The 26,397-nt window shown below is 46.1% G+C and overlaps 1 protein-coding gene across 2 annotated transcripts in view; it reads right to left on the bottom strand.

Annotated features, from left to right (window-relative positions):
- TSPAN32 (tetraspanin 32) overlaps window positions 1-25,421 on the bottom strand; it is a 35,257-nt gene extending 9,836 nt beyond the window's left edge. For both annotated transcript variants that reach the window (XM_062609387.1, XM_062609390.1), the window contains exons 1-4: window positions 25,283-25,421; window positions 23,056-23,170; window positions 21,656-21,753; window positions 13,016-13,090 (exon numbers count right to left, since the gene is read on the bottom strand). In XM_062609387.1, the coding sequence (XP_062465371.1) occupies window positions 13,016-13,090; window positions 21,656-21,753; window positions 23,056-23,170; window positions 25,283-25,348 (354 nt within the window). In that variant the 5' untranslated portion in view covers window positions 25,349-25,421. The remainder of the gene's footprint in view (window positions 1-13,015; window positions 13,091-21,655; window positions 21,754-23,055; window positions 23,171-25,282) is intronic.
- Window positions 25,422-26,397: the final 976 nt, after the last annotated feature.

Genomic DNA, 26,397 nt, shown 5'->3' with positions numbered 1-26,397 from the left:
TCTTCCAGGTATAGCAAGACAAGCAGTGCAGCTATTGTATGACTACCATGTAGCAGCAGGAGCTGGTTATGACCTCCATTCACCAAGGGGCACCTAAAACATGGCAAATCGCATGAGAGAGGGTGTGATACTGCATGTGTACCACCTTATGCTATGCATGGACACTTTAGCATCACACTGAGGTCTCACCAGCTGACAGCTGGAGCTTTCCACCAGTTTTGGGTTTAGTGTCAGAGAAAACTCAGGTGCCTGTGACCAGTGTGCCTCTGATTTCCTCTGCCAGGAAGGGACAACACCATCTCCCCATCCTGATGTCACTGTGAGGACAGGCACACATGACAATGAGGTGCTAAAATATGAAGGTGAGAGGGCCTCAGAGAGCTGGTGTTATCCCAGTGACAAAGCAGTTTCCCTGAACAGGGCCAAAAAAATAACGGAGTGATTCAGTGGTGAATCAGACCACAAATATTTACCCAATGTGTGAGAACTTGCAGCTTGACAGATCCCAGCCAACTCCCACTCGGGTGTTGAAGAAAAAAATATGACAATTGCCTTCAGTGCCTGGAGTCAAACCTCTGTTTCTTGCTTTCATTTTCCCTCATTTGCACAGCAGCAGCGATCTGAGGGGGCCTGCAGGCAGCATTTGGCTTCCAGGAGGGAAAATCTATTGATGAGACAGATGGAGTGAGTGGCCACACAGAGAGGGACGGGCACCCCAGGAGCAGAGCCATCTCTCCTGAAAGTGAGGCTTTTCAGCTCAGTCTTAAGGGGCTGAACTTGGAAACTGCTCTAGGGGAAAAGAAAAACAGAACACTGTCTCCTCAGGGGTGAAACCAGGGTCATTCAAGGTGATTACAGCCATCACTGCAATACTGCTCTACCCCGCTCGGCTGTCCAAAATGCAATCAACTGACAGAGGCTGATAACCAGAGAGAGACAGGTTGAGATTACTTGTATCCAACTCATCTCCCTGCCACCAGGTAGAGTTTAAAAGCTTACATCAGAAAATGTTCCACAGCTATCATGGCATAGAAATTGAGTGGCTTGGGAGTTTCTCAGCATTTATCTGCAGCAAAACTGCCACTGCTCCAGGATGCTCCATCACTTGTCACAGTGCAATTTGTAGGTGAAGCAGAAGCAATCCAGCTTAAACAAGAGGTCCAGTGATGGAGGTACCACAGATATTCTGAGCCAAGGAAAAAATCCTTCCCAGCAAGATGCACTGTGCTGAGCTTTCCCATGCAGGTAAGGATGGAGGATGCTCATTCTGTCACCCCCATGTATCGAAGTACATCGAGTGGAGTCTGCAGCAGTAAGAAAGGATCTCTAGCAGACTTGTGCACCATCCTTCCCCTGAGGAAGCCTTAAACTCCAGTAAAAAGGAGAACATCCAAAGTTCTCTAACTCCTTGTGGGACACAAACCAGCTTCCCATCAGCAGCTATGAAATACATGGATTCAATAAAAAGACTGTCCATTTCCACTGAAGAATTGAATAAAGAATAATGAAAAAAGAATAATCTTTTGACCTCCTCCTGTGGCCTCGTGTTGCTAAGGAAGGAAGAACAGAGCAGCTGTCTCCCTAACCCAAGAAATTATTATATTTCAAATATCCCAACCCCAGTTTAAGATGCAGGAATAAAGACTATTTTATGTCATGGCAACATACAAATAGGTCTCCGTAAGGTAGTGGTGTTGCATATGCAATTTTCTCATTTTTATATTTATCATTAGGCTCAGGATGCTGACCTTACCTACAAAAGGTCTACATGTAGATGACTTAAAAAACTAAAAATTAAGAAAGGCTTCAGTCAACTTGCTAGACTCAGGCAAGGGTTCAAGTGTGGAAGGCAATCCAGAAGTTTAACCACTTCTACAGATCTACTAAACTCTGGGCCAAGAAATGTTGGGATAGGTAGTTTTAAGCCTTCTGCCTTGGCTGGACTCATTCCCCAAAACCTCATAAAAACTGTTAAAGATGCTCAATTGCAGTGAGTTTTGGGCTGGATCTGGCTGCTTACTTTACAGTCATATTCAACTTAAAGCAAGGGAAGATGAGACTTTGTCCAGTGATGTTTCATCTGCAATGGTAGTCACAGGCTCCCTAGCAGCAAAGCAGGCTCTGACAATGCCACCAGAACCAATCCACTATGCAGGGAGGTCAATGCTCATTATGTGTTTTGCGCTGATAACAAAACCCAGGGCCCACCTGAGGCTTATGTCCTCCTCAGCAGCTTCTCTGGTGGTTGTGCTGCACAAAGCAACCTGGGAGGAAGGCAGGTGAGCTGCCCAGATGTTGGCAGCTGCCAGACTGGCGAGCTCCTGCCAACTGCATAAAACCATGAGAGTATCGATTTGATCTTGAGAGGTCCTGCCTGAAGCAGTGGTGCATGCTTGAACCTTCCTCCTTGTACTGTGCAAGGACATAAAACACTGAGACTAAACCTGTTTGAAGGATAAGAGTGAATAGGAAAGAACTGAAAGAACAATTCACCCATAACAAAGCTATGGCATAAAATTGCTCCAGCTGTTGGAACAATAAGGGAAGAAACCATGAGCAGTCACCAGCTCTACTACAGTGATGGTGATGATGATGGGACTCGGATTTGGGAGGCCAGGTCTCCTGGAGCCTGGTGTAGCTGACGGGGGAAGAGCAGTTTTGGTAGCAAGCTTGCCAGGCTGGTCAAGAAAGCTTTAAACTAGATGTATTGGGGGAAGGGGGCATCATGCCATCTCAACACAACCAGTCAGTTGCCAGCACCTATAATAAATGCTCATAGCAATGTAGAGATAACCCAGCCACTCCAGCCAATGAGTCGGCTTCAGTTGGAGCTCGGCTAAGATGCCTCTATACAAATGCCTGTAGTATGGGGAACAAACAAGAGGAATTAGAGATGTGTGCACGTCTACGGGGACATGATATAGTTGGTATCACAGAAACATGGCAGGATGGCTCCTATGACTGGAGTGTTGGAATGGAAGGTTACAGGCTCTTTAGGAAAGACAGGCCCAGCAGACGGGGAGGAGAGTTGCTATTTATGTTAGGGAGAGGCTGAAGACTATGGAAAGACAACTTCCTTCTGCAAGTAATAGAGACAAGGAGAGGTGCCATGCTTGACCTCATGATCACCAACAGGGAGGGGCTGGCTGGAAATGTGATGCTTCAGGGCAGGGGGGGCCAAGGCTCTTGGTTGATATTCAAGGATCACCTGCTACAAGCTCAGGAGTGTTGTGTCCCAACTAGAAGGAACTGCAGCAGGAGGGCCAGGAGACCTCCGTGGATAGATAAGATATTGCTGAGGAAACTTAGAGGGAAAAAAAGAGGCTTATAAAAGGTGGAAGCAAGGACAGGCAGCCTGGAAAGAATACAGGGATGTTGTCCGGGAAGCTAGGGACCAGGTTAGGAAAGCTAAGGCCCAGTTAGAATTAAACTTGGCTAGGGATGTGAAAGATAAGAGGAAGGGATTCTATAGGTACATAGTGAATAAAAGACAGACTAACGACAACGTGGACCTTCTCTGGAAGCTCTCGGGAGAACTGGCTACACAGGATTTGGAGAAGGCTGAGGTTCTGAATGACTTCTTTGCCTCGGTCTTCACTGGCAAAGGCTCTGACCAAACCACCCAAGTCTTGGAAGGCAGAGGCAGGAACTGGAAGAATGAAGACCCTAGGCCCACTGTAGGAGAGGAGCCTGTTCAAGACCATCTTAAGAACCTGAACGCGCACAAGTCCATGGGACCTGATGAAATCCACCCGCAGGTCCTGGAGGAGCTGGTGAATGAAGTTGCTAAGCCACTGGCCATTATATTTGAGAAATCATGGCAGTCAGGTGAAGTTCCCGATGACTGGAAAAAGGGAAATATAACCCCCATTTTCAGGAAGGGGAAAATGGATGACCGGGGGAATTACAGACCAGTCAGTCTCACCTCTGTGCCTGGCAAAATCTTGGAGCAGATTCTCCTGGAAGGCATGCTAAGGCACATGAAAATCAACAAGGTGCTTGGTGACAGCCAGCATGGCTTCACTAAGGGGAAATCCTGCCTGACCAATTTGGTGGCCTTCTATGATGGGGCTACAGAACTGATGCACAGGGGTAGAGCAGTTGATGTCATCTACCTGGACTTGTGCAAAGTGTTCAACACTGTCCCCCATGACATCCTTGTCTCTAAATTGGAGCGACATCAATTTGATGGATGGACCACTCGGTGGATTAAGAACTGGCTGGATGGCCGCACACAAAGAGTTGTGGTCAACGGCTCAATGTCCAGTTGGAGACCAGTAACAAGGGGTGTCCCTTGGGGATCTGTGCTGGGACTGGTCTTGTTCAACATCTTTGTCAGTGACATGAGGTTGAGGGAGCTGGGTCTCTATAGTTTGGAGAAGAGGAGACTGAGGGGTGACCTTATAAGTGTCTATAAGTATATAAAGGGGGAGTGTCACGAGGATGGAGCCAGGCTCTACTCAGTGGCAAACAATGATAGGACAAGGGGTAATGGGTGCAAACTGGAACACAAGAGGTTCCACTTAAACTTGAGAAGAAACTTCTTCTCAGTGAGGGTGACGGAACACTGGAACAGGCTGCCCAGGGAGGTTGTGGAGTCTCCTTCCCTGGAGACATTCAAAACCCGCCTGGACACATTCCTGTGTAACATTATCTAGGTGTTCCTGCTCCGGCAGGGGGATTGGACTAGATGATCTTTCGAGGTCCCTTCCAATCTCTAGCATACTGTGATACTGTGTGAACTGTTGGAACAAGTCCAGAGGAGGGTCACGAGAATGATCAGGGAGCTGGAGCACCTCCAGTATAAGGACAGACTGAGAAAGTTGGGGCTGTTCAGCCTGGAGAAGAGAAGGCTGCGTGGAGACCTCGTAGCAGCCTTCCAGTATCTGAAGGGGGCCTATAGGGATGCTGGGGAGGGACTCTTCATTAGAGACTGTAGTGCTAGGACAAGGGGTAACGGATTAAAACTTAAACAGGGGAAGTTCAGATTAGATATAAGGAGGAAGTTCTTTACTGTGAGGGTGGTGAGGCACTGGAATGGGTTGCCCAAGGAAGCTGTGAATGCTCCATCCCTGGCGGTGTTCAAGGCCAGGTTGGCCAGAGGCTTGGGTGACATGGTTTAGTGTGAGGTGTCCCTGCCCAGGGCATGGGGGATGGAACTAGATGATCTTAAAGTCCTTTCCAATTCTAATTATTCGATGATGATGATGGTTATCTCCAGGTACATAGTGACTGCTAAAGACTTCACTTGCACCCTATTTCTGAGCTTGATTGTGAGTTGGCTTCTCAGTTATTTACTGGTCTTTTTCTCCATTTTGTAAAGCAGCCTAAAAGAACTGATGGCACAAAGGATTAAATGGAAAACGTTTGTAGCAGTAATTTTCTCTTGGAATGCGTGTCTGGACAAGCCTAAAAGTACAATTTGCTGATTAGATGTTAGTAAGGGAATACCAAACTACAAAGCCATTTTTTAAAGGAGCGAATTGACTGTAGTTTCTCTACATCATCTTTCTGATGTTTGCTAGGATCACTTGATTTTGAAGGGGAAAATTGCTGTCTTCATACAACACAGAGGTCTGTTTTCAAAGAGTACTGCAGGGATCTTTCTCATTTAAATGTTTCAGATGTAGGCATAAAGTACTAAATCTCAGTATTTATCACTGGCTGTTTCCTTCTATGCAGGAGACTGTGCCACAGAACATACAAGAGGTCTGCTTTAATGAGAAGAGACATACAAGAGCAAAAGATTGCACTAATGAACCATCACCTTAGCAACTTTTCTGCCTGGGATGTATATACTCAGAGCTGTAGCTGAGCTCTGAAGCAGTGGTCACACACGGCAGCATCTATCCAGGCCTAAATGCAGGCTAACTCATGCATGCCTTACGAGATAAAAAAATAAAACCTGAAAGCATAAGACAGTCACCAGACAGTTTCACAACCTATCCTTATCTGCAATATTGTTTTATCCAGCAGATGTAAGCTCATCCCTGCATTTCCCCTTGCTCTGGGACATAACATAGTGGAGAGCTGGCCTGTAGCACTCCTTTGTACTCAGTTACTACCCACAACAGATTCCCATTGCACACTCAACTGATGGGCTACTTTGAGTCCATTCCCTCAAAATTATTTTCTTTTTTTGTGTTTCTTATGTCAGGTATTGGAGAAAAAAAAAAAAAAATTGGGGTGCTTTCTTCATGGCTAGGCAACAGGATGCTTTTTGAGTTTCAGTGGTTATGCCAATTCTGTTAATAACATGCTTTAAGAAAAACACAGCTGTACCCCATCCCTTAATTCAGACCTTAGTTAGCACATAATGGACCAATACAGCTGGGGAAGAGAAAGACTGAGCTTCTTTCTAGAAGGTCTTACACTCCACACACACATAAGGGTCATTATGGTTAAGTGGATTTTCCTGTTCCTAGTGACATGTTGTGACTGGAGGAGTATTACTGGACAAAGCTCTCCCTTGGAAGATTCTCGTCAGTGAAAAATACCAAGAGCTGAAGATGAAGCATCAGCTGGATTCTAGCTTAAGAAAAAACTCCAGGTGAAGCAGTATGGAGCACCTGAGAACAATTCTTTTCCTGGAAGAAGATGGGTGAAATGTTCCAGCCCTAAATTAGTAAAATAATTGCTGCCTCCCATTTCTGCCTGCGTTCCTTAATGAAACACTCATTTAGGGATTATATCAATGGGTTGCTGGATACAACAAATGGAAAATCACCACCAAGATTGATGAGACTGTTTCAGTGCAGTCGTTTTTTTCACTTAAAGTAAAAAAAAAAAAAAAAGGAAGAAGGAATTTTGAGATTGTTTATCATCCTCTAAATCCTTTATCCCCCAAGAAGCAGAATTTATGCCTGCAGGAAGGCATTTACTCTAAACCATTAGTGTTCTTACCCTTGGCTATTAGAAACTAAAGCAAATTTCAGTCTTACCTCCTTCAGAAGGAAAATTGACATTCTTGACTCAGGTTATTTATCAAGGATAATTTTTACCTGTAACTGGATTTGGAACAGAAACATCAGACAAGGAGGTCAGCCTTCAGTTCCTGATCGCTTTGCAAACCAGAATATCAATGAATCCTGCTGCCAGCAAATGCCTGTGCCTAAGCAACCCGAGCTAGTCACTTAGATGTACATTAGAAGACTAATGTAGACTGGACTGATGTCAAGAACAACGGACTGAGACTTACTCAGTGAAACATCTTTGAAACAGTCAGCAGCCAAAACTCCCTCTGCAAAGCTGGAGCTCAAGGACAATACAGTGAAAGGAGATGTCAGGATTATCTCAGAGACAAGCCTGTCTGCTTAACAGGAACACCCTCGACAAAGCAGAGCAGGAAGAGCAGCACAGTAAGCAAGAGGGGGAAACTCCTCTCCTGTTGTTCTTCATGCCTTTGAGGTACCAAACCAAGCATATGTGCTGCAGCCTCAGAAAAAATGGCAACCTCAGCAATTCATGTTCTTTCAGTGTCACCACGACGGATATACTGACTAGCATCACTCAGGAATACCCCTTCAGCAGTGGCTACTGCAGACTCCCTTGCTTAGCTATAAACATCAAGTTAGTCAGTTAAGATGGGAAAATGGAACAAAGTGGTTGATTCACTCAAAATCCTTCCTTGCTGCAGTAAAAAAACACCCACCACATGTCTACATTTTGCTACTCTGTCTTCCCTTTCCTCCCTGGCAGGCAGAAATGAACACCTTCACAGCATGTCAGAAATGGGGTTAAAGGAGGAAGATGCAACTGCTTGGGTTTCAATAAAGCAATGGTGCAACTGCAGTGAAATAGAGGAGGTAAAATTGCGCTGGGCACTTTCGCCAAGCAGTAGAGCAACTCCCACCACTTGGAGTGAGCACATGGTAAGATGGGCTCCTCCCCACACCCTGCTCAACCAGGACATCATTGCCTTATCCAACGCAGTCACTACAGCTTGCTGCAGCTGTATACTTCCTTCACAGCTCCCTCCTCTCCAGCCTTCCTCAAGCCAATCAATCCCAGCGGCAGAAATACACCCAGTGCTGCAAACCCGAGCGGCCTTTGAGGCCTTCCATGGAAAACTGCACAAGATAAGAAGGTGCTGCTCCCCCCGACTGGTGGTGGTCATTGAACTGCTCAAGCGAGAAGACCCAGATGAGGCCTTTAGCAAAATGGTTTTCACTTTTTCTTTTCAATATCTATCTAAAGATTATATATCTATATATAGATATGTAAACATTTTTATATATATATGGACTTCCCCCACTGTCTGGTTTTGAAAGAGGACCATGCAAACCGTGACCATCTTATGGTCTGTCACTGAGGGAATACATGGAAGGAGAAATACCATCACAGAACAAAAAATTCAGGAAAAGAAAAGCCTTACAAATCTGTTTACTTCTGATCCTAGCACTTCCATCAGGCCCTTGCACAAAATATTTAAAACAAGGAAAGTGCTGAGCTATTACACTCTCACCTCCTCCTCACTTCCCATCTCCAGGTCTCAAAAAGAACAGCAAAATTCTAGCTGCATGGGTGCTATACATCCCACTCAGACAGTGGGCAGGGGTGCATCAGAGCCATCTCTGTGATACCTGGATTCAGCCAGGAGCGTCACTTTGTGATTTTGGCAGAGCACCAAATACTTTACAGGGAAGTATAGAAAAGCCAGGCAGGAAGTTAATCAACCCTCATGAGTTTTTCTCACTAAATCTTCCAGATCTATGGCTGCACCCCTTGCAAGCGACACCAGCCTCAGTATATCAAGGTCCTCCTGTTTTTTTTGGTTTGGGCATGAGGGGAGGAATTGTTTGCCTTTTTGTTGTTGGATTTTTTTTTATTATTATTATTTTTTTTAACAAACTAAGTATTTCACAGAATCATAGAATAGTTAGGGTTGGAAAGGACCTGATGATCATCTAGCTCCAACCCCCCAGCCATAGGCAGGGACACCACACACTAGACCATGTTGCCCAAGGCTCTGTCTAGCCTGGCCTTGAACACTGCGAAGGATAGAGCATTTGCCACTTCTTTGGGCAACCTGTTCCAGTGCCTCACCACTCTCACAGTAAAGAACTTCTTCCTTATATCCAACCTGAACTTCCCCTGTTTAAGTTTGAACCCATGACCCCTTGTCCTATCACTATAAACCCTGACGAAGAGTCCCTCTCCACCACCCTTGTAGGCCCCCTTCAGATACTGGAGGGCTGCTATGAGGTCTCCACACAGCCTTCTCTTCTCCAGGCTGAATAGCTCCGATTTTCTTAGCCTGCCTTCATATGGAAGGTGTCCATTTTAAAACTGCAAAACCAACAGGCTGCAAAGGGCCCACACTGACCCTTTATGCTATTGTCATTCAAGATGAACAACATAGCAATTTATGAACCTCCCAACATCGTAGAAAATTATCCCAGTAATCCTTATTCTCTCACCCACAGTACTTGAAACCAGTGCCACTTTAGACCGCTTCCCAACAGGAAGTACTGAAAGATATTGAAAATAGTTTTAGCTTAAAAAACCCAGTTGTATCAGCAACAGAGCTAGCCCTCGGGGAGCACTGTCACCTTCCAGCTGGTGCTGGCTGCTCTGCTGTGATAAGCATCCTAACAGCAGCGTGAAGGTTGGACAGTGCCATGGTGATGGTGACCATCCGAGTGGTCTCAGGTACTGCGGGCTGACGCTGCTGGAGACAGAACCTCCAGCTAACACTGTGCCACAGAAAGCAGCAGAAATGGGGCCATGCGGGTTCAGCGTCAGGGCAGTGATAAATTATAAACCCATGAGTACAAATGCCTGAGTGGCGCCTCAGACAAAAGCGAGCAGTGTCTCACTGGGGGGAGTGGGCTGTTACTGTGTGATGAGAACATAAACACCAGGAAAGACTCACAATATTTAAAAACCCTATGGAAGGGGGAGGGGTTTCCCCCTCTCTTTTTCTTTCCCATGGACTTCAGAGACTGGACAAAGCTTTCTGCTTCCCTTAAAGTGATTGTGCCTGGCAGAATAACAGCAAGAGCAAGGAGGATATCAGATTATTCACAGTGTTAGCACAGCCAAATCACAGCTTTTTGAAAATAAGACCCCCATTAGTGGCCACAATTCTGATCCAGCACCACTGAATTGTAAACCAAAGGAAAACTATCTGTATGCTTTGGGTCTGCTTTCAGGAAACACCTGAATGCACCTTCAGTTCGTATTCAAGTCCCATTAAAGTCTTTATGACTTAAGCCAGCATTTAAGCATTGACTTCAGATGAGACAGACTGGACTCTGCACAAGTTTGCTCCTACACACAGCAGTGGCAGCAGTTACAGACACAAACACACCCTGAAGAAACCACAGGCTTGGTTTGCCACTAGAAGGATCTCTAGAATCCCACTTAAGAAATTACTGGGAAGTGCTGGGTCACTCCTTTCATATCTGCAGAAACTAGAGATGCACATGCTGCTTTTGTGCATGCAAAGATAGGATTTGCCTCCTGAAGACCCAGGCAATGCTGCTCCTGGCTTTGCAAAGGTGCTCATTAGAAGGAAGATCCTGAGACAGGAGAAGTGCGCTGATCCCATATGCAGGGAAGGGAGCAGGAAAGCTGCTCTTTTCAAGAAAAAGCCTCAAGTGTAGCAGTGGTTGTTATTAAATAGCTGCAACTGCTAATTCCAGCTTTGCACCCCAGGCCCTGTTAGAAAATCACCATCTCAGAAGATATCCCCTTGCTCACTAACAAAGCATAAAAGATTAATGTCCTCTTCCAGCAGGAGAAGGGAAGAGCAAACAGGTTCCTCTGAAGAAAGTTTCAAGCAAAGCAGCCTGAGAAGACAGTACAGAGGAGACCTAGATCTCACAAAACCCGTTCACTGGCCACATGTATGGGTTGACAGAGGAGGAGTAATTACAATACTGAACAGAGAACATTTTAGGATAAAGCATGATAAATGTCAGATTAGTTACTTACTGCTGCATGTCTGGTATATGTTATTTTCAGAATAAAGACTATGTAACACCAAGTCTATCTGAATGCAGGTAACTTGAGATTTAAACAAGTGGCATCTGTCTGAAAGAATTCTGAAGGAGCTACAGAAGGTCACAAAAGCAGAAAAGAATGGGAAATGAGAAGATTCACACTTTGTTTACAGTGCCAGGTCTGAGGATATCAAATATTTAAAAATAACTCTTTTTATTTTTTTTTGTCCTTTTTCCCTGTCCTGCATAGTTGCTCTGTCAGAAGTGCTGTAAGCAGGGCTCTGAAACAGCCACAGATCAAAAATGGCATCTTTCTTTCATCATGTTCAAGTAACATTTCTATCTACTGCCTCTTGAAAATAACCATCAAAACAAATTTTCAAATGGCTTTTCCACTTCGGGTGATTTTCTGTAAGAGGGGTCTGCTTTCGAAGGAAGTGGAAAATTTAAATATTTTTATAATTTTGGTTATCAAGAGGAATAAACCATTGAGAGTATCTGTGGTGGCTTGGTGTAGGAGGGACCTCCCATATCCCATCTCCCTGCTTGCAGAAGGAGGGGAAGGCTCTGCTTTCAGCACTACCTAAATTCATCACCTCACCCATGTGCAGGGAGACGAAGGGATCTACCAATGCCAGCTCCGAGCTGGCATTTCCAAACTGAACAGTCTGATTTTCTTTTCACTGGAAAGTCTAAGTGTTTTTCATGGGAAAATGCAAATTTGTTTTAGCTATGAACATGGGGACAGTAGCCCCTTGTTGCTTTCAGAAGCACTGATTCAGGCACGTGAAATGGGCATATTCATCCACATTCAGTTTTACATCCCCACATTCTCTTCCTTTTTTGGTAGCTGCATGAATCCCATCAGGCTTTCAAGACAACTGTCAATTTGGCCAGGTTTGGTTTTTTTCCCTTGTACTACCACAAGTAACTATTTCTGACAGTACTGTCAGAAGGAGGGGGCTGGCGAGAGCACCTGCTTTAAGTTTGCTCTTTACTTTGAGAAAGTCAGACAAATAAATAGCTCTATAATGAGACTTCAGGAGTCTTCCCCCTGCTCCCATCAGTTCTGTGGAGCACTGTACTACCTGTCTTTGTCCTGGAGGGACAGTCAGATCTGCATTTCTCTCTCACATCTGCACTTCTATCACTGGTGAGACAAGTTACCTTTCAAGCAAAACCGAATCTCCGTGTGTTTTGTAAGTGACATGCCTAATTAAATCTTTCCTCATTTATATTCCCTGTTTCTCTCTGGATTTAGGAAACAGAGAATTTTGGCTACTAAATATGAAGATCAATTTCTGCTCTCCCCAGCAGCCTCCTACCGTGGCCCCAGGGATATCCCAGCCCCTGGATACGGATACCCACTGCAATGCCCAGGGCTGACCCTAAGCAACTCTGTGTGCCTCAACTCAGCTTCCTTGGAACCTTCATCTCCTACACCACCCATCTACTACAGCACCAGCAAGCTCAGGGGTAACAATTCAAACCCCAACTTTCTTGCATATTTGGCTTCATACAATCTTATCTTTCTGGTCCAGCATGACAACAGCCCAAACACCATTTTTCACACTAGAGTTTTTACTGTACCACTGCTGCCAGTTAATGAACTCATACCCTGGATATTGCCAGAGACAACCTGAACCGTCACAATCCACCACGACCTTTGAATAGAGGCTCCCAAGTGGCATTATCAGGAATTAGAGCTGGCTGGAAATGACTTTTCAAAAGGCAAGCATTTCATTTGAAACAAACCAAAACAACCCTTGGAAAAAAAATCCCAAAGCTATTTAAAACAAGACTTGCATTTTGTTTTGCCTTCAGGACAAAGTGTTTGCCCTCTGTGAGGGTTTCCATGGCTTCTCCCTTCAGTGACCCCATTGGAGAGGCAGCTGATAAAGGCAGCCCTGTTCTTGTAAGAGATGGGTGGAACACAGCATGCATCTGATAGGTCTTGGCTTAGATGTCTTAATTAACACCAGATGTCCCTTTTATGGGAGAAAGTTGCTACAAAAAAAAATCCCTATCTGATGAGATGCTGGTGGTATTTCCTAGCAGCTGATGCTTACCTCCGTGCTGTGCGTGTATCTCCAGCAGGCAGCTGGGACCAATCCGCAGAAGGCCAGAGCAAAACAGAAAAATCCCTGAGGATGAAGAGGGAAAATACCATCAGTTAAAGGATGGGGGAAAAAATACCCATCTGAAAACACCATCAGGATGTATTTAATACACTTGTTTGAAGAAGTTTAGTTAAAAGTTAGAGCTAAACATCACTTTCTTTTAATATTCCTCATAATGCTGGTTACTTAAAAGAAATTAGATGGACAATAATGTGATTCTCCATCAGGAGCCTTCTAATTAACCTGTGGTCATTTGAAGAGGTTGACCAAAAAAAGCACCCATTTTCCTGCAGAGCAGTTAACCTATTCTGCCCAAATTCTCCTTGGAAAGATTAAAAAAAAAAAAAGAGAGACAAACATTATAGTTATAGTATGTTCCTCTTCTGCAGAAGGACCATACTCCAGAATAGCATCTTCTTACTCACAGGATTGAATCCCCAATGTTTAAAACCTGGCTACCAATTTCAAAGGAGGAAAACCCACACGGATAGTCCATGAAGAAGTGAGTACCCTTCCTTAAACCAGCACCATCCTAGTTAGACAAAAGAATGACAGAAATATAATCAAGGCTAGCAAATGACCTTGAAGAGTCTAAACAACAATGGAAATAATGGAGGAGGTGGCTTGACTTTTGTCTTCTTCCCTAGGCTTCCAGAGCTGGAAGTTATGGGCATTGTCTCTTTATCTGAACAAATCTGGTCAAAAAAAAAACCCACCCCGATGTAAACAGCCTTTGCCTGTTGTGACAGCTGCACCAGAGGATCTCATTCACATTAAAAAAATGGAGAAAAAGAGTGCTTGTAAAGCATTTGAAGGCCAAATGGGCTCACCAAATATGAATCCAGAGCTTAGTCTTGGAATGGCAAAAAATGATGAATAAGCACCAGTCAAAAATTATTGTCCTTACAAGTTTTTCCATGAAACAGTTCCTCTTCCAACACAAAGTTATGAAGTTATGTAGCAGGGAAAAATTATCCAACTGACTACAGATTATTTTGGTTTCTATTTTTTTTCTATGAGTTTTTTAATAGTATGATTTTAAAAAGATTAAATCTTTCATGAAAGTTTACCAAATTCAAGCTTAAGGAGAGGAAGAAGAACATTGCTGCTGCCAATCCTGTTTCAACAAAAACCTTTTGCTTAAAGCCCAAACAAACTCCGATAACTCTCAAAACTCCCAAATTCCTCCATATGCAGGACAAAAGGAAAATGTATTAAATCAAATCCTGGAAATGAATGAGAACATGCCAGTAAATTGCTTTTTGTTGGTTCTTGTCCATGAGCTGCCTGCTGCATTTCTCTGCTTGGCAGGACAATGCCCGGCCCAGGGGCATTGCTCCAGCAACAAGACTGCCATTGGCATTACTCCACTTTTTTGTGGCTGCCTTGTTTCAGGCTCTGCATCAAACGCTGGGGGAAACCTTGGAACTGCTCTTAAGAAAAGCATAAATTATGTACGTCCAGTCTTTCCTTTTAATTTTTGGCAGCTGTCTGGCCATATAGGTGGTGAGATCACTCACAGCCTTGCCAGGAGCTGAGATAGGATAACACAAGACCCCAAAGGAGATGAAAGTCTGATCGAACACTGACATGACAAGGGGGATACAAGTAGTGAAGATGGGGAAGAGCATGCAGGGTGAGATGGCATGGACCAAAGCAGGTCACAACCAAGCCCAAACCCAGCCAAGGTAGGTGGTTTAACCTCTGAAGGTACAGCACAAACTGAATGGAGGAGGTGAGACTGCAGGAGCATTTCAGGTTGCTCCTCACTAGGACCATACCCTGCATTTTGCACCTCTTCCTGCAATCTCACCCCAAACAAAAGGCATAAGAAGTCAATGTTTTCACCAAAATCAAGCTCAAAGACAAGAAAAAAAAAAAAGAGAGAAAACAATAGCAGAAAAAAAGCAGCACTGACAGCAATATGAAAGCTCTTACACACATCATTCCAGTAAGTGTTTAATTGAGGGGACCCACCATGAACCTGGAGACTGAGAACACTGAGAAGTGTGTCAGTGGCACCACCCAGTTTTCTGCCCATGCTTTCCCTTCCTTCCCCCATCAGCTCTTACAACATCTCTCTGGGGCCAAAACCCCAGCAGATTAAGATCTCCCTTCTCATCTTCCCTTCCTCAGCTCCACCCCACACCTCAGTCCTTCACCTCCAGCATCAGCTCTCCCTTTATTTCTGTCTAGCTTCTCTGGGAATACCAAGAGGCAGCCCCTTGGGAACCTGCTCCAACCAGCCAGTGCAGAGCAATTACACGTCTCCAAGAACATCTTATAAATGAATTATAGGCTGCTTTTTCTCCTCCCAGCCTAAAGGCTTTTGTAAAAGCAACTTTCTAATTACATTAGAAGACATTCAAAAGAAAAAAGGAAAAGGCATCGCATAGTTCGCATACAAAATGTGGAAGGGTCAAGGCTGGTTCACCATCTCCCAGACTCCTGGAGCTCCTCAGAGCTGGCTGCAGACTGCTGCTTGTTCCCTTTGCAGGAGGCAGCCACATCACCCTGTGGAGGGCTGTCACCAGCCAGGCATCAATTATTCTTTTATGGATGACCTTGTTTCCATCCTTGCTACAAGAAACAATTTGTCTTTGAGAGACTTGACAGAATGCACAGCCTTCTCTGTTGGTTGGTGTATCTTTTAATTCACCTTTCTGGAGCTGCCCTGACAGTTAAGGGGGTCCCTTAATCTCAGACTGGGTTCAGCAGCTCTACCAGACCCCTGCCCTCCCAGGGAAGGAGCCGACTTGTGTTGTGTTCTGTTCAGCTCCAGCTGCTGTGGCCACTGCAAGGGTCAGCTCCCTGCCAGACTTCACAGCCCAGGGTCAAGGAAGATGGGAGCTAATTTCAGATCGCACCCATCCGGTTGTATCCCTCTCTTCCTGACCCAGTTCATCTAAGAACACACACTGGTTTTGCCTTTCCATGCAGCAAACATGAGACAGTCCAAAAGAGGAATCTGTTTTCAGCTCTAGCTAGACACATTGTCTCTGCCTATGCCTGCTTCCACTGGACCACTGGATGCCTTGCTTGGGAGTGCTGAACCAAGAGGGGTTGCACACGAGACATATTCATTGTGCAAGCAAGATGCTGAAGTGAGCTGCAGTGTTATTAAGGACTCTCTACACACTTGTCTGCAATGATACACCTGGGCACAGTAAAGCAAACAGCTTGTGCTGTACGCTGGCCCTACTGACATCATTCTGGGTGAAAAACTCGGCTCTATCAGGCATTCATTAAGGCCTTTTTGCCACAGAAATTATTTTGACCTGGTATGTGGAATAGCTACTCCATCCTGAACATGAATTTTGCTGTACAGAGGGGGTTTTAGGCTGGAAACTTCAGGTATAAGAATTTTATTCTTATAGGGATATTCTAGTTGCTCCCTGTTTTTTTTTTATCTCCCCTGTCTCCATCTGACCAGATAACAGCACACTGTTCCTTAAACCCCACTGGAGGCAGAGTCTTTTCTTTGTACAAGCAGTACTAGCAAAACTGCAGTTTTCCTTCCTTCTCCTCCCCTTCAATAGCAACATGGCCTTCAGGGGCCCTGAGAGCTGCAGGATGTTTACATTCAGGACTGACTACATGATGGACCATGGATCACTAAACAGCAGGGTTTGCCAGAACTTGAGGACAGTCAATAAGCCTGTCACCACTCTCCCTAAGAGGAGCTTTAGCGATAATATGCAGGTTTTAGAACATAATTTTTATCCTTAAGTTCTCAGTTACTCTCTAGAAACCTCACAAGCATCAGTGAATGCGCAGCAGTGTCCGTCTGGTCTGTTGGTGCTGCTAATGCAGCAGCAAGACAAGCTCCTAAAATATGAGTGCTTTAGTCAGTTTGACCTGTTCTGGTTTCCAACCACTGTGCACCCAACTGTTGTTATTAGGACAGCACCATTAAGGCCTGCAAAGACTGAGGCCCCTCCTTTGCATAGTCACAAACCTTCAGATAGGCAGGCAGGGTGAGCATTTATAATTTAAATAGAAGGGGGGGGAAAAAAGGCCAGTAGGGAAATTGAGACACAAGGAGGAGGTGGGATCAACCCAACAGGTCAGTGACCAGGGCAATGCTCCTCTAAGCCCATTTGCATCCTTGCTGGTGTCTCCCCAGGGTAGCTGGTTTACCAAGCGGCGTTGTGGTGGATTACCCACAGCTATGCAGGCTTCCCCAGAGCGCAGCTTGGTTTCCTATACAGCCACAGATGTCAGGCACCGATACACTGGTGTCTCCTCTCCTTGATTAAAGACTGAATTAAATGGTCTTCTACACAAGAGAGGCCCAGTTAGAATTAAACTTAGCTAGAGGTATTAAAGATAACAGGAAGGGATTCTACAGGTACATAGCAAATAAAAAACAGACTAGGGAGAAAGTATGCCCCCTCAGGAAGCTCTCGTGAGAACTGGCTACACAGGATTTGAAGAAGGCTGAGGTTCTGAATGACTTCTTTGGTTCGGTCTTCACTGGCAAAGGCTCTGACCAAACCACCCAAGTCTTGGAAGGCAGATGCAGGGACTGTGAGAATGAAGACCCTGGGCCCACTGTAGGAGAGGATCTGGTTTCGAGACCATCTTAAAAATCTGAACGTGCACAAGTCCATGGGTCCTGATGAAATCCATCTGTGGGTCCTGCAGGAGCTGGCGAATGAAGTTGCGAATCCGCTGGCCATCATATTTGAGAAATCATGGCAGTCAGGTGAAGTTCCCAATGACTGGAAAAAGGGAAATATAACCCCCATTTTCAAGAAGGCGAAAATGGATGACCCGGGGAATTACAGACCAGTCAATCTCACCTCTGTGCCTGGCAAAATCTTGGAGCAGATTCTCCTGGAAGGCATGCTAAGGCACATGAAAATCAACAAGGTGCTTGGTGACAGCCAGCATGGCTTCACTAAGGGGAAATCCTGCCTGACCAATTTGGTGGCCTTCTATGATGGGGCTACAGAACTGATGGACAGGGGTAGAGCAGTTGATGTCATCTACCTGGACTTGTGTAAAGCGTTCAACACTGTCCCACATGACATCCTTGTCTCTAAATTGGAGCGACATCAATTTGATGGATGGACCACTCGATGGATAAAGAACTGGCTGGATGGCCGCACAACCAAAGAGTTGTGGTCAATGGCTCAATGTCCAGCTGGAGACCAGTAACGAGTGGCGTCCCTCAGGGATTGGTGTTGGGACCAGTCTTGTTTAACATCTTCGTCGCTGACATGGACAATGGGATTGAGTGCGCCCTCAGCAAGTTTGCTGATGACACCAAGCTGTGTGGTTCGGTTGATATGCTGGAGGGAAGAAATGCCATCCAGAGAGACCTTGACACGCTTGTGAGGTGGGCTGATGCCAACCTCATGAAGTTTAACCATGCCAAGTGCAAGGTCCTACACCTGGGCCAGAGCAATCCCAGGCACAGCTACAGGTTGGGCAGAGAAGAGATTCAGAGCAGCCCTGCGGAGAAGGACTTGGGGGTGTTGGTGGATGAGAAAATGAACATGAGCAGGCAGTGTGTGCCTGCAGCCCAGAAAGCCAACCATATCCTGGGCTGCTTCAAAAGGAGCATGACCAGCAGGTCAAAGGTGATCCTGCCCCTCTACTCTGCTCTTGTGAGACCTCACCTGGAGTATTGTGTGCAGTTCTGGTGTCCTCAACATAAAAAGGACATGGAACTGTTGGAACAAGTCCAGAGAAGGGCCACGAGGATGATCAGGGGACTGGAGCACCTCCTGAATGAAGACAGGCTGAGGAAGTTGGGGCTGTTCAGTCTGGAGAAGAGAAGGCTGCGTGGAGACCTCATAGCAGCCTTCCAGTATCTGAAGGGGGCCTGTAAGGATGCTGGGGAGAGACTCTTCATTAGGGACTGTAGTGACAGGACAAGGAGTAATGGGTTAAAACTTAAACAGGGGAAGTTTAGATTGGATATAAGAAGGAAATTCTTTCCTGTTAGGGTGGTGAGGCACTGGAATGGGTTGCCCAGGGAGGTTGTGAATGCTCCATCCCTGGCAGCGTTCAAGACCAGGCTGGACAAGGCCTCGAGTGATATGATTTAGCGTAAGGTCTCCCTGCCCATGGCAGGGGGATAGGAACTAGATGATCTTAAGGTCCTTTCCAACCCTAACGATTCTATGATTCTAAGACACACACTTTGCAGGAGAGGGAAAATCCTTTACAATCAAGTGGGGGAAGGTTAAAAATCCTATTAAGTGGGAAAAAAGCTACAGGCTGGGGGTGGCAATTACTTCTGTGAGCTACAGCCCAGTGGGGATCAACAGGGCAGGCTGTGACACCAACGGCAAGTTTCAGAGCCCCCCCAGGGCTGAACCCCACTCCTGCCTGTGATTACATCTCACCACAGCCATCGAGCTGGCTCTCCCTGCCTGCATGTCTTGCTTCCAGATCAGAGATTAAACACGAGCCTTGGGAGGGGATAGGACCTTGTGGGAAAACGAGCAATGGGCTGGCCCTTGCTGTAAGACAACGGCAGTAGACGGCTTGCAATTTAAAGGAATAAGCAAAGCTCCCCTATTTACGATGCTGATGAGCAGTTTGAACAGGAGGAGAGAATAAGGTTGCTGGTGACCTGGTATCTGCCAGGTCCCCTGCTAGATTCTGGAGAGCTGGGGACACTCTGCCACCGCCGCACTGCCTGTAGCAACCCTCCTCCCTGCGTTTTCCCGCCATCTTCAGGTGCCAAGCGCGGGGCGGGGACAGCGGAGCTCGGCGGGGCCGCGGCCCCCTCCAGCGGCGGAGCCGGAGCTGCAGCCGGCCGGCAGCTCCCGGGAAACGCGGTGGTGCAGGGCCCCCTTCGCCGGAAGCGGGCTGGCACCGCTGCCTTGGCACTGGGCCCTGCCATCTTCACTCGCACTGGGGACCCTCACGCTGTCGAAGACGGCTGAAACGGAGCTTAAAAGCAACCAAGGGGCATCCCATTATCCCCTACTGCGGGCAGAGTGGGATGCCTCATTGCCATGGCCGCGGGAAAGCACTTGCACTTTCCTCCTCTTCCCACAAGGCAATGATGTTGTGTCCTCACTGCAATGGTATCATCATCAGACATCCAAAATGAAGACAGCCAACTCTCCCAAAGGATGCAAAATGTGCATGCTAAAGCAAAGCGAACAGGACATGCCAGGAAGCACAAAAGTAAATGGCTAGGTTGGCAGTTCTGCCAGCCGGAGGTTTCTTGGCTGTGTTACACCAAACCAGTCAGTCTGGGGGAGTCGATGGGTATCTGGAGTAAAGGACATTCGGGTCCTCATCCCCATGGCAGGGGGAAGGGAAAGAAGCATCAGGTGCCCTCAAGAGGACAGCAACTGTGGAGTTTGCTGCTATGTTTTAATTTAACTGTTCAGGAAACAGCTATAACTTTAACAGCATGTTTTACATAGTGGCATGTCCCAAACCATACCACACAGAGAATAAGGCAAGCAAATAAACATTATAGAGAAGTTCAACTGTATTTTCAGGCAGCTGTGACAATCTTCACTGGCCCATGCATACTCATCTGTTGTTTTAGATGTGGTAATTGCAGGCAGACGTTAAAGTATATGTCAGCAAAATAGGGGGAAATTATATATACTCTGCTAGCCATATTCATGGGAACTGTGTCACTCAGGCCCCTTTGAACATCTCAAACAGAGAAAGGAAGACTGCATATTGAGAAGGTGAGAACATTAACTTCAGTAGCTGCCTTGCACCAAGTTTTAAGTTGCCAGCTTTTCATTTCTGCCATCAGTATAATTTTTCCCAATTAGATAGATTAAATAAATCTCCCCAAAGCTAGTTTATGTATGACAGCAGTGCAATTATTTTATATTAAGTATGGCTTCATGCACAGCAACCTACCTGTTAACTCCTGCCTTTCACGTAGTATGGGCAAACATGCAGTGAGCAGTGCTTTTCTGCTCATCCCTCCAGCCCTGAGGCTGGAAGCTGTTCCATTCAGACCAAGCCCTGTGTGCAAGCTGTGTTTTTAAATGGAGCTGAGCTCACTAATCCTGGCATGGTCCAGGCCCAAACAGGCACTCTGTGGATGACGGAGAACAGAAAGGTGCCATTTCAGTTCTTTTGGTACCCCTTCACCTTCTCCTTTGAGGCTGAAACTGAGGGTCCAGCCCAAAGCCCCTGTCCCTGCTGCCATGCTCTGTATGCCTCACACCACCCACTGGTGGAGGGAGGAAGGAGGGAAGCTGACTTTGATGTCACAAATCAGAGGAACAACTTGGTACTCAAAATGGCATTGTTAAGGTTTCCCCACACAAGCCACGTGTTGAGTTGCTGAGAAAGAAAATACAGTGGGAATCATCATCACTGCAATTGCTTTGGCAGAGAAGCACATGCCTTTGACCCTGCTCTGAAAGCTGCATACATGCATCTTGGCAAAAGAAACAAGGAACAGAAGGATGCAATCCTCAGCTGGAAGAGGTCATGCCTTTTACAGAAGCGCGCCCTTGCAGCACAGGGTGGAGCAATAGGATGTCCTTCCTCAGGCGTGCACACTCCCTGGCAGAACCCCATTTTAACCCCCCACATTTTAACGGTACCAGCCCAAGGTTACAAAAAGCCCCACTCGATACGCACCATGGCAGTGAGGCTTTGCGATTCCCGCACCATGGCGACAGAGCCCAGCAGGGCTGCGAGGATCAGGGTCATGCTGATGCAGATCCCAAAGTAGAAAGCTGGAAGGAAGTCAGACGTGGGAGCTGTGGTCAGACACAAAGACTTCAGGGCTAAGAGAGACCTTGTCCAATGCTTTCACCCAAGGAGGGAGCAGAAAGTGAATGTTGGGGAGCTGGTCCAAGGGGACCAGGCTGCAGAACTGGAATGTTTTCTGGTTTATTCAGTGCCCCCCATCTGTGTGTGCTGTAGTTGCCTAGCAGGGCTGCAAACCCCTGAGCAGTTCCCACAGCTTCAGCAGAGGGAAGCACCCTAAAAGGGTGTTGGTCCACCCAACAGACCACAAGCTGTCAATTATTTCAGAACTGTGATAAGGATCCCCTGAATGTGGGGTGCTGCTGTGCAGCAGCTGTCCCATGGACCCTATCAGGACTTTGTGTGCTGCTAATCTGGTGCAACACTTGCCCTCTGGTTTCCTCCCTGCTAAGGCAGGGTCACAGCTGGTACCCCAGGGGCCACAGCACTGCAGAGGGCTTTGCAACCCTCACTCAGAGCTAACTGCAAAGAATTAGTGCTTGCAAGCAAAGCAAGTGGAAGCATTGCTAGAGAGGGGTAGCCAGGAAGAGAGAACCTGTGAGGCTGCATTAAGTGCCAGTCTATATAATCTGCTATGTGTAGGGAAGGGGGAAGGCTATACCTAAGCTTTGGGCTAACACTGTTTTTTTAACACCTGCCATGTTAAACTGAAATTGAAAACCAGGATCTAGAGAGGGTATATGCCCATATATGTTTAAGCCCACAGTACAGCTCAGGAAAAGCAGCAGATGCAAGTGCAGCAGAGACGAGCAGGGCATTTTAGCATCTGGGCTGTTCTCATTTCTTTGCTCTAGCCTTGTACCCGAGACTCAATTCATATTTCTCCCTTCTGTAGGGAAAACCCCCTACATTTCCTCAAAACAAAAACAGGTTTTCCCATGCATTTTGGCTCCCAGCTTCAATCTTCAGCTCTACTTCAACTCCTGTAAGAGTCCCCCTCCCCATGTCCCCAGGGCCCTTCCAGCCCCACAGCACCTTTAGGTCCATCTGTGGCTGAGCTCCCCCTGAGCTTTCACTGCAGCACATTGGAAAGCTGGGGAGACAATGAATAGAGGGACAGGAGCAAATGCAGCAGCACTTTTGGTGCCAGGTGTACAGATCTGATAAAGAAAAAAAGTGCCTGTGGGACTGTGTCAGCCCTGATGCATCCTCCAAAAGGCAGCCTCTGCCTCTTTCTGTGATACCTCTGCATTTCCTTAATCTGCCTTAGGGGATCTTTCAGCTCCCATGTTTACCAAAGGTCTTACTGGGATGTGACCGTGACATACCTGTGTGGTGGATGACTCTGTAAGAGTTGCTCTCCAGGGAGATGTCTCTGATGAGGGTGAAATGTGGCCCATAGTGGGTGACTGTGCTCAGCGTGGCAATGGACAACCCCAGCAGCTGGAAAAGAAGGTTTTTAGGAAAGGATTTACAGGCAGCAGTTCCTACTGTGAGGTGTATCTGGATACTCCTGGGCTCCATGCAGATTCAGGAAGCCTGATCATCCAAATGTACCCCAAAATACACATAAAAGGACAAGCCCCAGACACTTAAACATACTAAAGCACATTTTATCTGTTGCATAATGAGTGCACGTGACACTGCACAGCCCACAGTCTCTTGGCCAGTGTCATTGAATGAAATTCCCACCATGTGAAGAAAACCCAGAGGATTGATGTTCTTGCAGCACACTTGTGCAGTCTCATCGGCTCTGCAGAGTATGCACATGCAGTTTTAAGGGCTGCCAGCTTCAATAGTGCTTTTGGGCAGAGGTGATGTTCTCTGCATTGTTCTTTGCAATGCTAGTCCCATTGCCTGCTGTTAGCTGTTATTTCCTATTGTAAAATATACAATATTTTGTATATACATATTTGTGTATTTGTAAAACGCACCACATACTCAGCAAAAAGCTGAGTCTTGTAGTACTCTTAAGTAATCTGTGCTGGCTTTTGTCTCCACAATGTGGTGCTGGGCCACTCATGTTTCTGTCCCATCCCTGAGAGCACTGGCATGACTAAGGCACAGGGTAACCACCAGCATGTTACCCTTTGTGTTGCCCAGAGCTGGTCCAGGCAATAGAGAGGGAACATTTCTGATGCACCTGCCTTCTGATGGCACATGTGCCTTGCAGCACAACCAGTGGCAGAGCTGAGAAGGAGGCACCAACAGCAGCACAGTTAAAAACACCTCCAACTTTAGTGTAATGAACCTGGAAAATACAAGATTTGAGGCCACTCCTAGCTCCTAAGATAAGCTTTCATTATTTTTTGCTTTTACAATACGAAAACACAAGGCAGCTATCCCTGTGTCAGATATGAGAGTCCGGTGTCAACATAATCCCCTCTGTATGACCTTTTCTAGTAGCTTTTGCTGGAGACTTACAGCTTTGGAGACTAAATAAATCAAAAATTTAGCATTTTCTCCTTATAAATAACTTAATTTTTGGCAGCCACTCATCCTCCATGCTGCGCATTATTGCATATCTCAACCCACACCCAGCAAAACGCCAAGTGCAACACCGGTTACCTTAGATATCTGAGAAACAACACTCTAAAATCCTCCCAACCGCAATAATGTGATCCTAGCTATCCAGGGCAGCTGTGCCTTAATATCTCCTCCGAACATGCTTGGTAGCAATCCTCCTTTGATTTCCTCCAAATGACATATTTTTTATTTGGAAGAGAGAATGATGTATAGTCACTACAGCCAACAGACTTGAAATTTGGACAAACTACATTTCATGTATGGCCCAAAATAAACTATTACCTTTAAATTACACTCTTTCCAAGCCACCAACCCTCTTTGAACTAAATACAGATTATTTTTTTCTTTAAGCTTGTTTTTCTTTTTATTATTTTTTTAAGCCTTTTGATGAAGTGAAAAGTCAACAAACACACACAACTCAACATCCAGGAGAAGCATTTCTCAGTTTCCACTGTCTCACATCAGCTGTAACAGCAAATGTTGAGAAGCTCCCCTTGAACTTGCTTCAAAAGCTGATAAAAAGGATCCCTAGAATTGCTTTCACTTTGTAGTACAGACCCACAGACCTCTCACATATACCTCCACTGAAGCCTTGTGGTTTCATATCCTGGCCAATTCCACCTGCAGCTTACGATCCTCCCAGCAGCAAGTGTGACTGCAGCAGGTCCATCCTCCCTCTTTTGCCCCAGGGAGACAGGAGCAAATACCTTTTTGCTGAAGACCACCCATTCTGCCAGCAGCGACCTTTGCTTTCTCCTTCGAGGTGGCCACTGGCTTGTGAAAGCTGCAGCGGCACGACAGCCGTGAGAAACCAGAAGTCTATCAGCGGGGGAAAGGGGGGGGTAGGGACCACGATAATGGCAGCCAGCGATAACCGTGCTGGGCGCAACGATAACTCGGGCAGTTAGCTTTGCTTGCCCTCCACCCGTGAAAAACAGCATGGGAAAGCCTGACTCTCCCTGACCAGGGACAGGAAAAGCAATGGTTCACCTCAGTTCTGCAGAGATCGCCCCAAACCTGCCTGCTCACCATGACACAGAGGCTGGTCACCAGCAGCTGGCACTTGGTGGCCTTCGTCCCGCATCTCAGTCCCATGGCTGCTTGTCCCCAGAGTCGTCCCTCCAGCCCTTGATAAAGCCTGGGTTTCCCCAAAGGGAGGCATGGCCACAGCAGGGCCTCTCGGGAAGTGTAGTCCCCACCACGTGCTGCTGCACTTCCTCCTGCCCGACTAGTTAAATCCTGGTTAGAGCAGCTGCCTTCTGCCTGGGCTTTTGGTGGGCTGCTATCAGCTCCAACATGTAGCCAGCTGGGAAAGGAGGAAAAGCATAAGAAAAATCAGCCTTTCATTTAGTTTGGAGCAATGGTTCTTAAAACAATTTCTGAAACTCTTCAGTCGTGAATCAGTATTGAAATGCTCCTTTTGGCACTGTCACCGGGAGGCAGTTTTGCTTTAATGAACACTGTCACTAACTTTTTTTTTTTTTTTCCTTTAATCTGTTTAAATACTATCTTGGGAAAAAGTTTAGGAAAACATTAGAAAAAAAAAAACTCAGCCCCAACCTGTTGTTTAAAAAAGAGATCAAAACCCCCAAGCAGGATCTGCATGAAAGTATTCCCTCTCTGTTTAGAAATCACCACATGGCAATAACCTTTGGCTGAGACCCTACTAAAATTTTTATTTGCAGATGATAGATAAAAATCCCGTTGGTAGCATTTTATTCAGGAAAATGTCAATACATAAATATAACCCCCTTCTCAGGAGACCTTCACTGTCCACGGACATTTTGACTCTGTTCTTTCCCCTCTCGTAGCACTGAAGAGCCCATTGACCCACAGCTACAGAAGACTCAGGTGACTTCTGGTGTTCAAAACCAGCTACCTGCTGCATGCATATTTCCTGAAAGTAAATTGCAGAAAAGCCTCAAGAACAATCTGTCCAAAGGGAGGCTTGATGGCTGAATGTCTTAATCATCCTTACTTTCAGAGCTAGACAAGTGGAAAATAGTGGCACCCTCCCTATGTGGCAAAGAAAGGGGGAGAAAAAGTAAAACCATCCCACATCAGTAATTGTAGCTACAGGAAAATGATATAGAAGGTGGTGGAGGGGAGTGAAAAAAGGAAGGAAGATGCATTTTGGAGAGCAA

The sequence above is a fragment of the Pezoporus occidentalis genome, unplaced genomic scaffold (assembly GCF_034315485.1).
Source record: "Pezoporus occidentalis ecotype Australia unplaced genomic scaffold, CSIRO_AGI_Poc_V1 ctg137, whole genome shotgun sequence".
Classification (NCBI taxonomy): Eukaryota; Metazoa; Chordata; class Aves; order Psittaciformes; family Psittacidae; genus Pezoporus; species Pezoporus occidentalis.
This window is presented reverse-complemented; position numbering and strand designations above follow the sequence as displayed.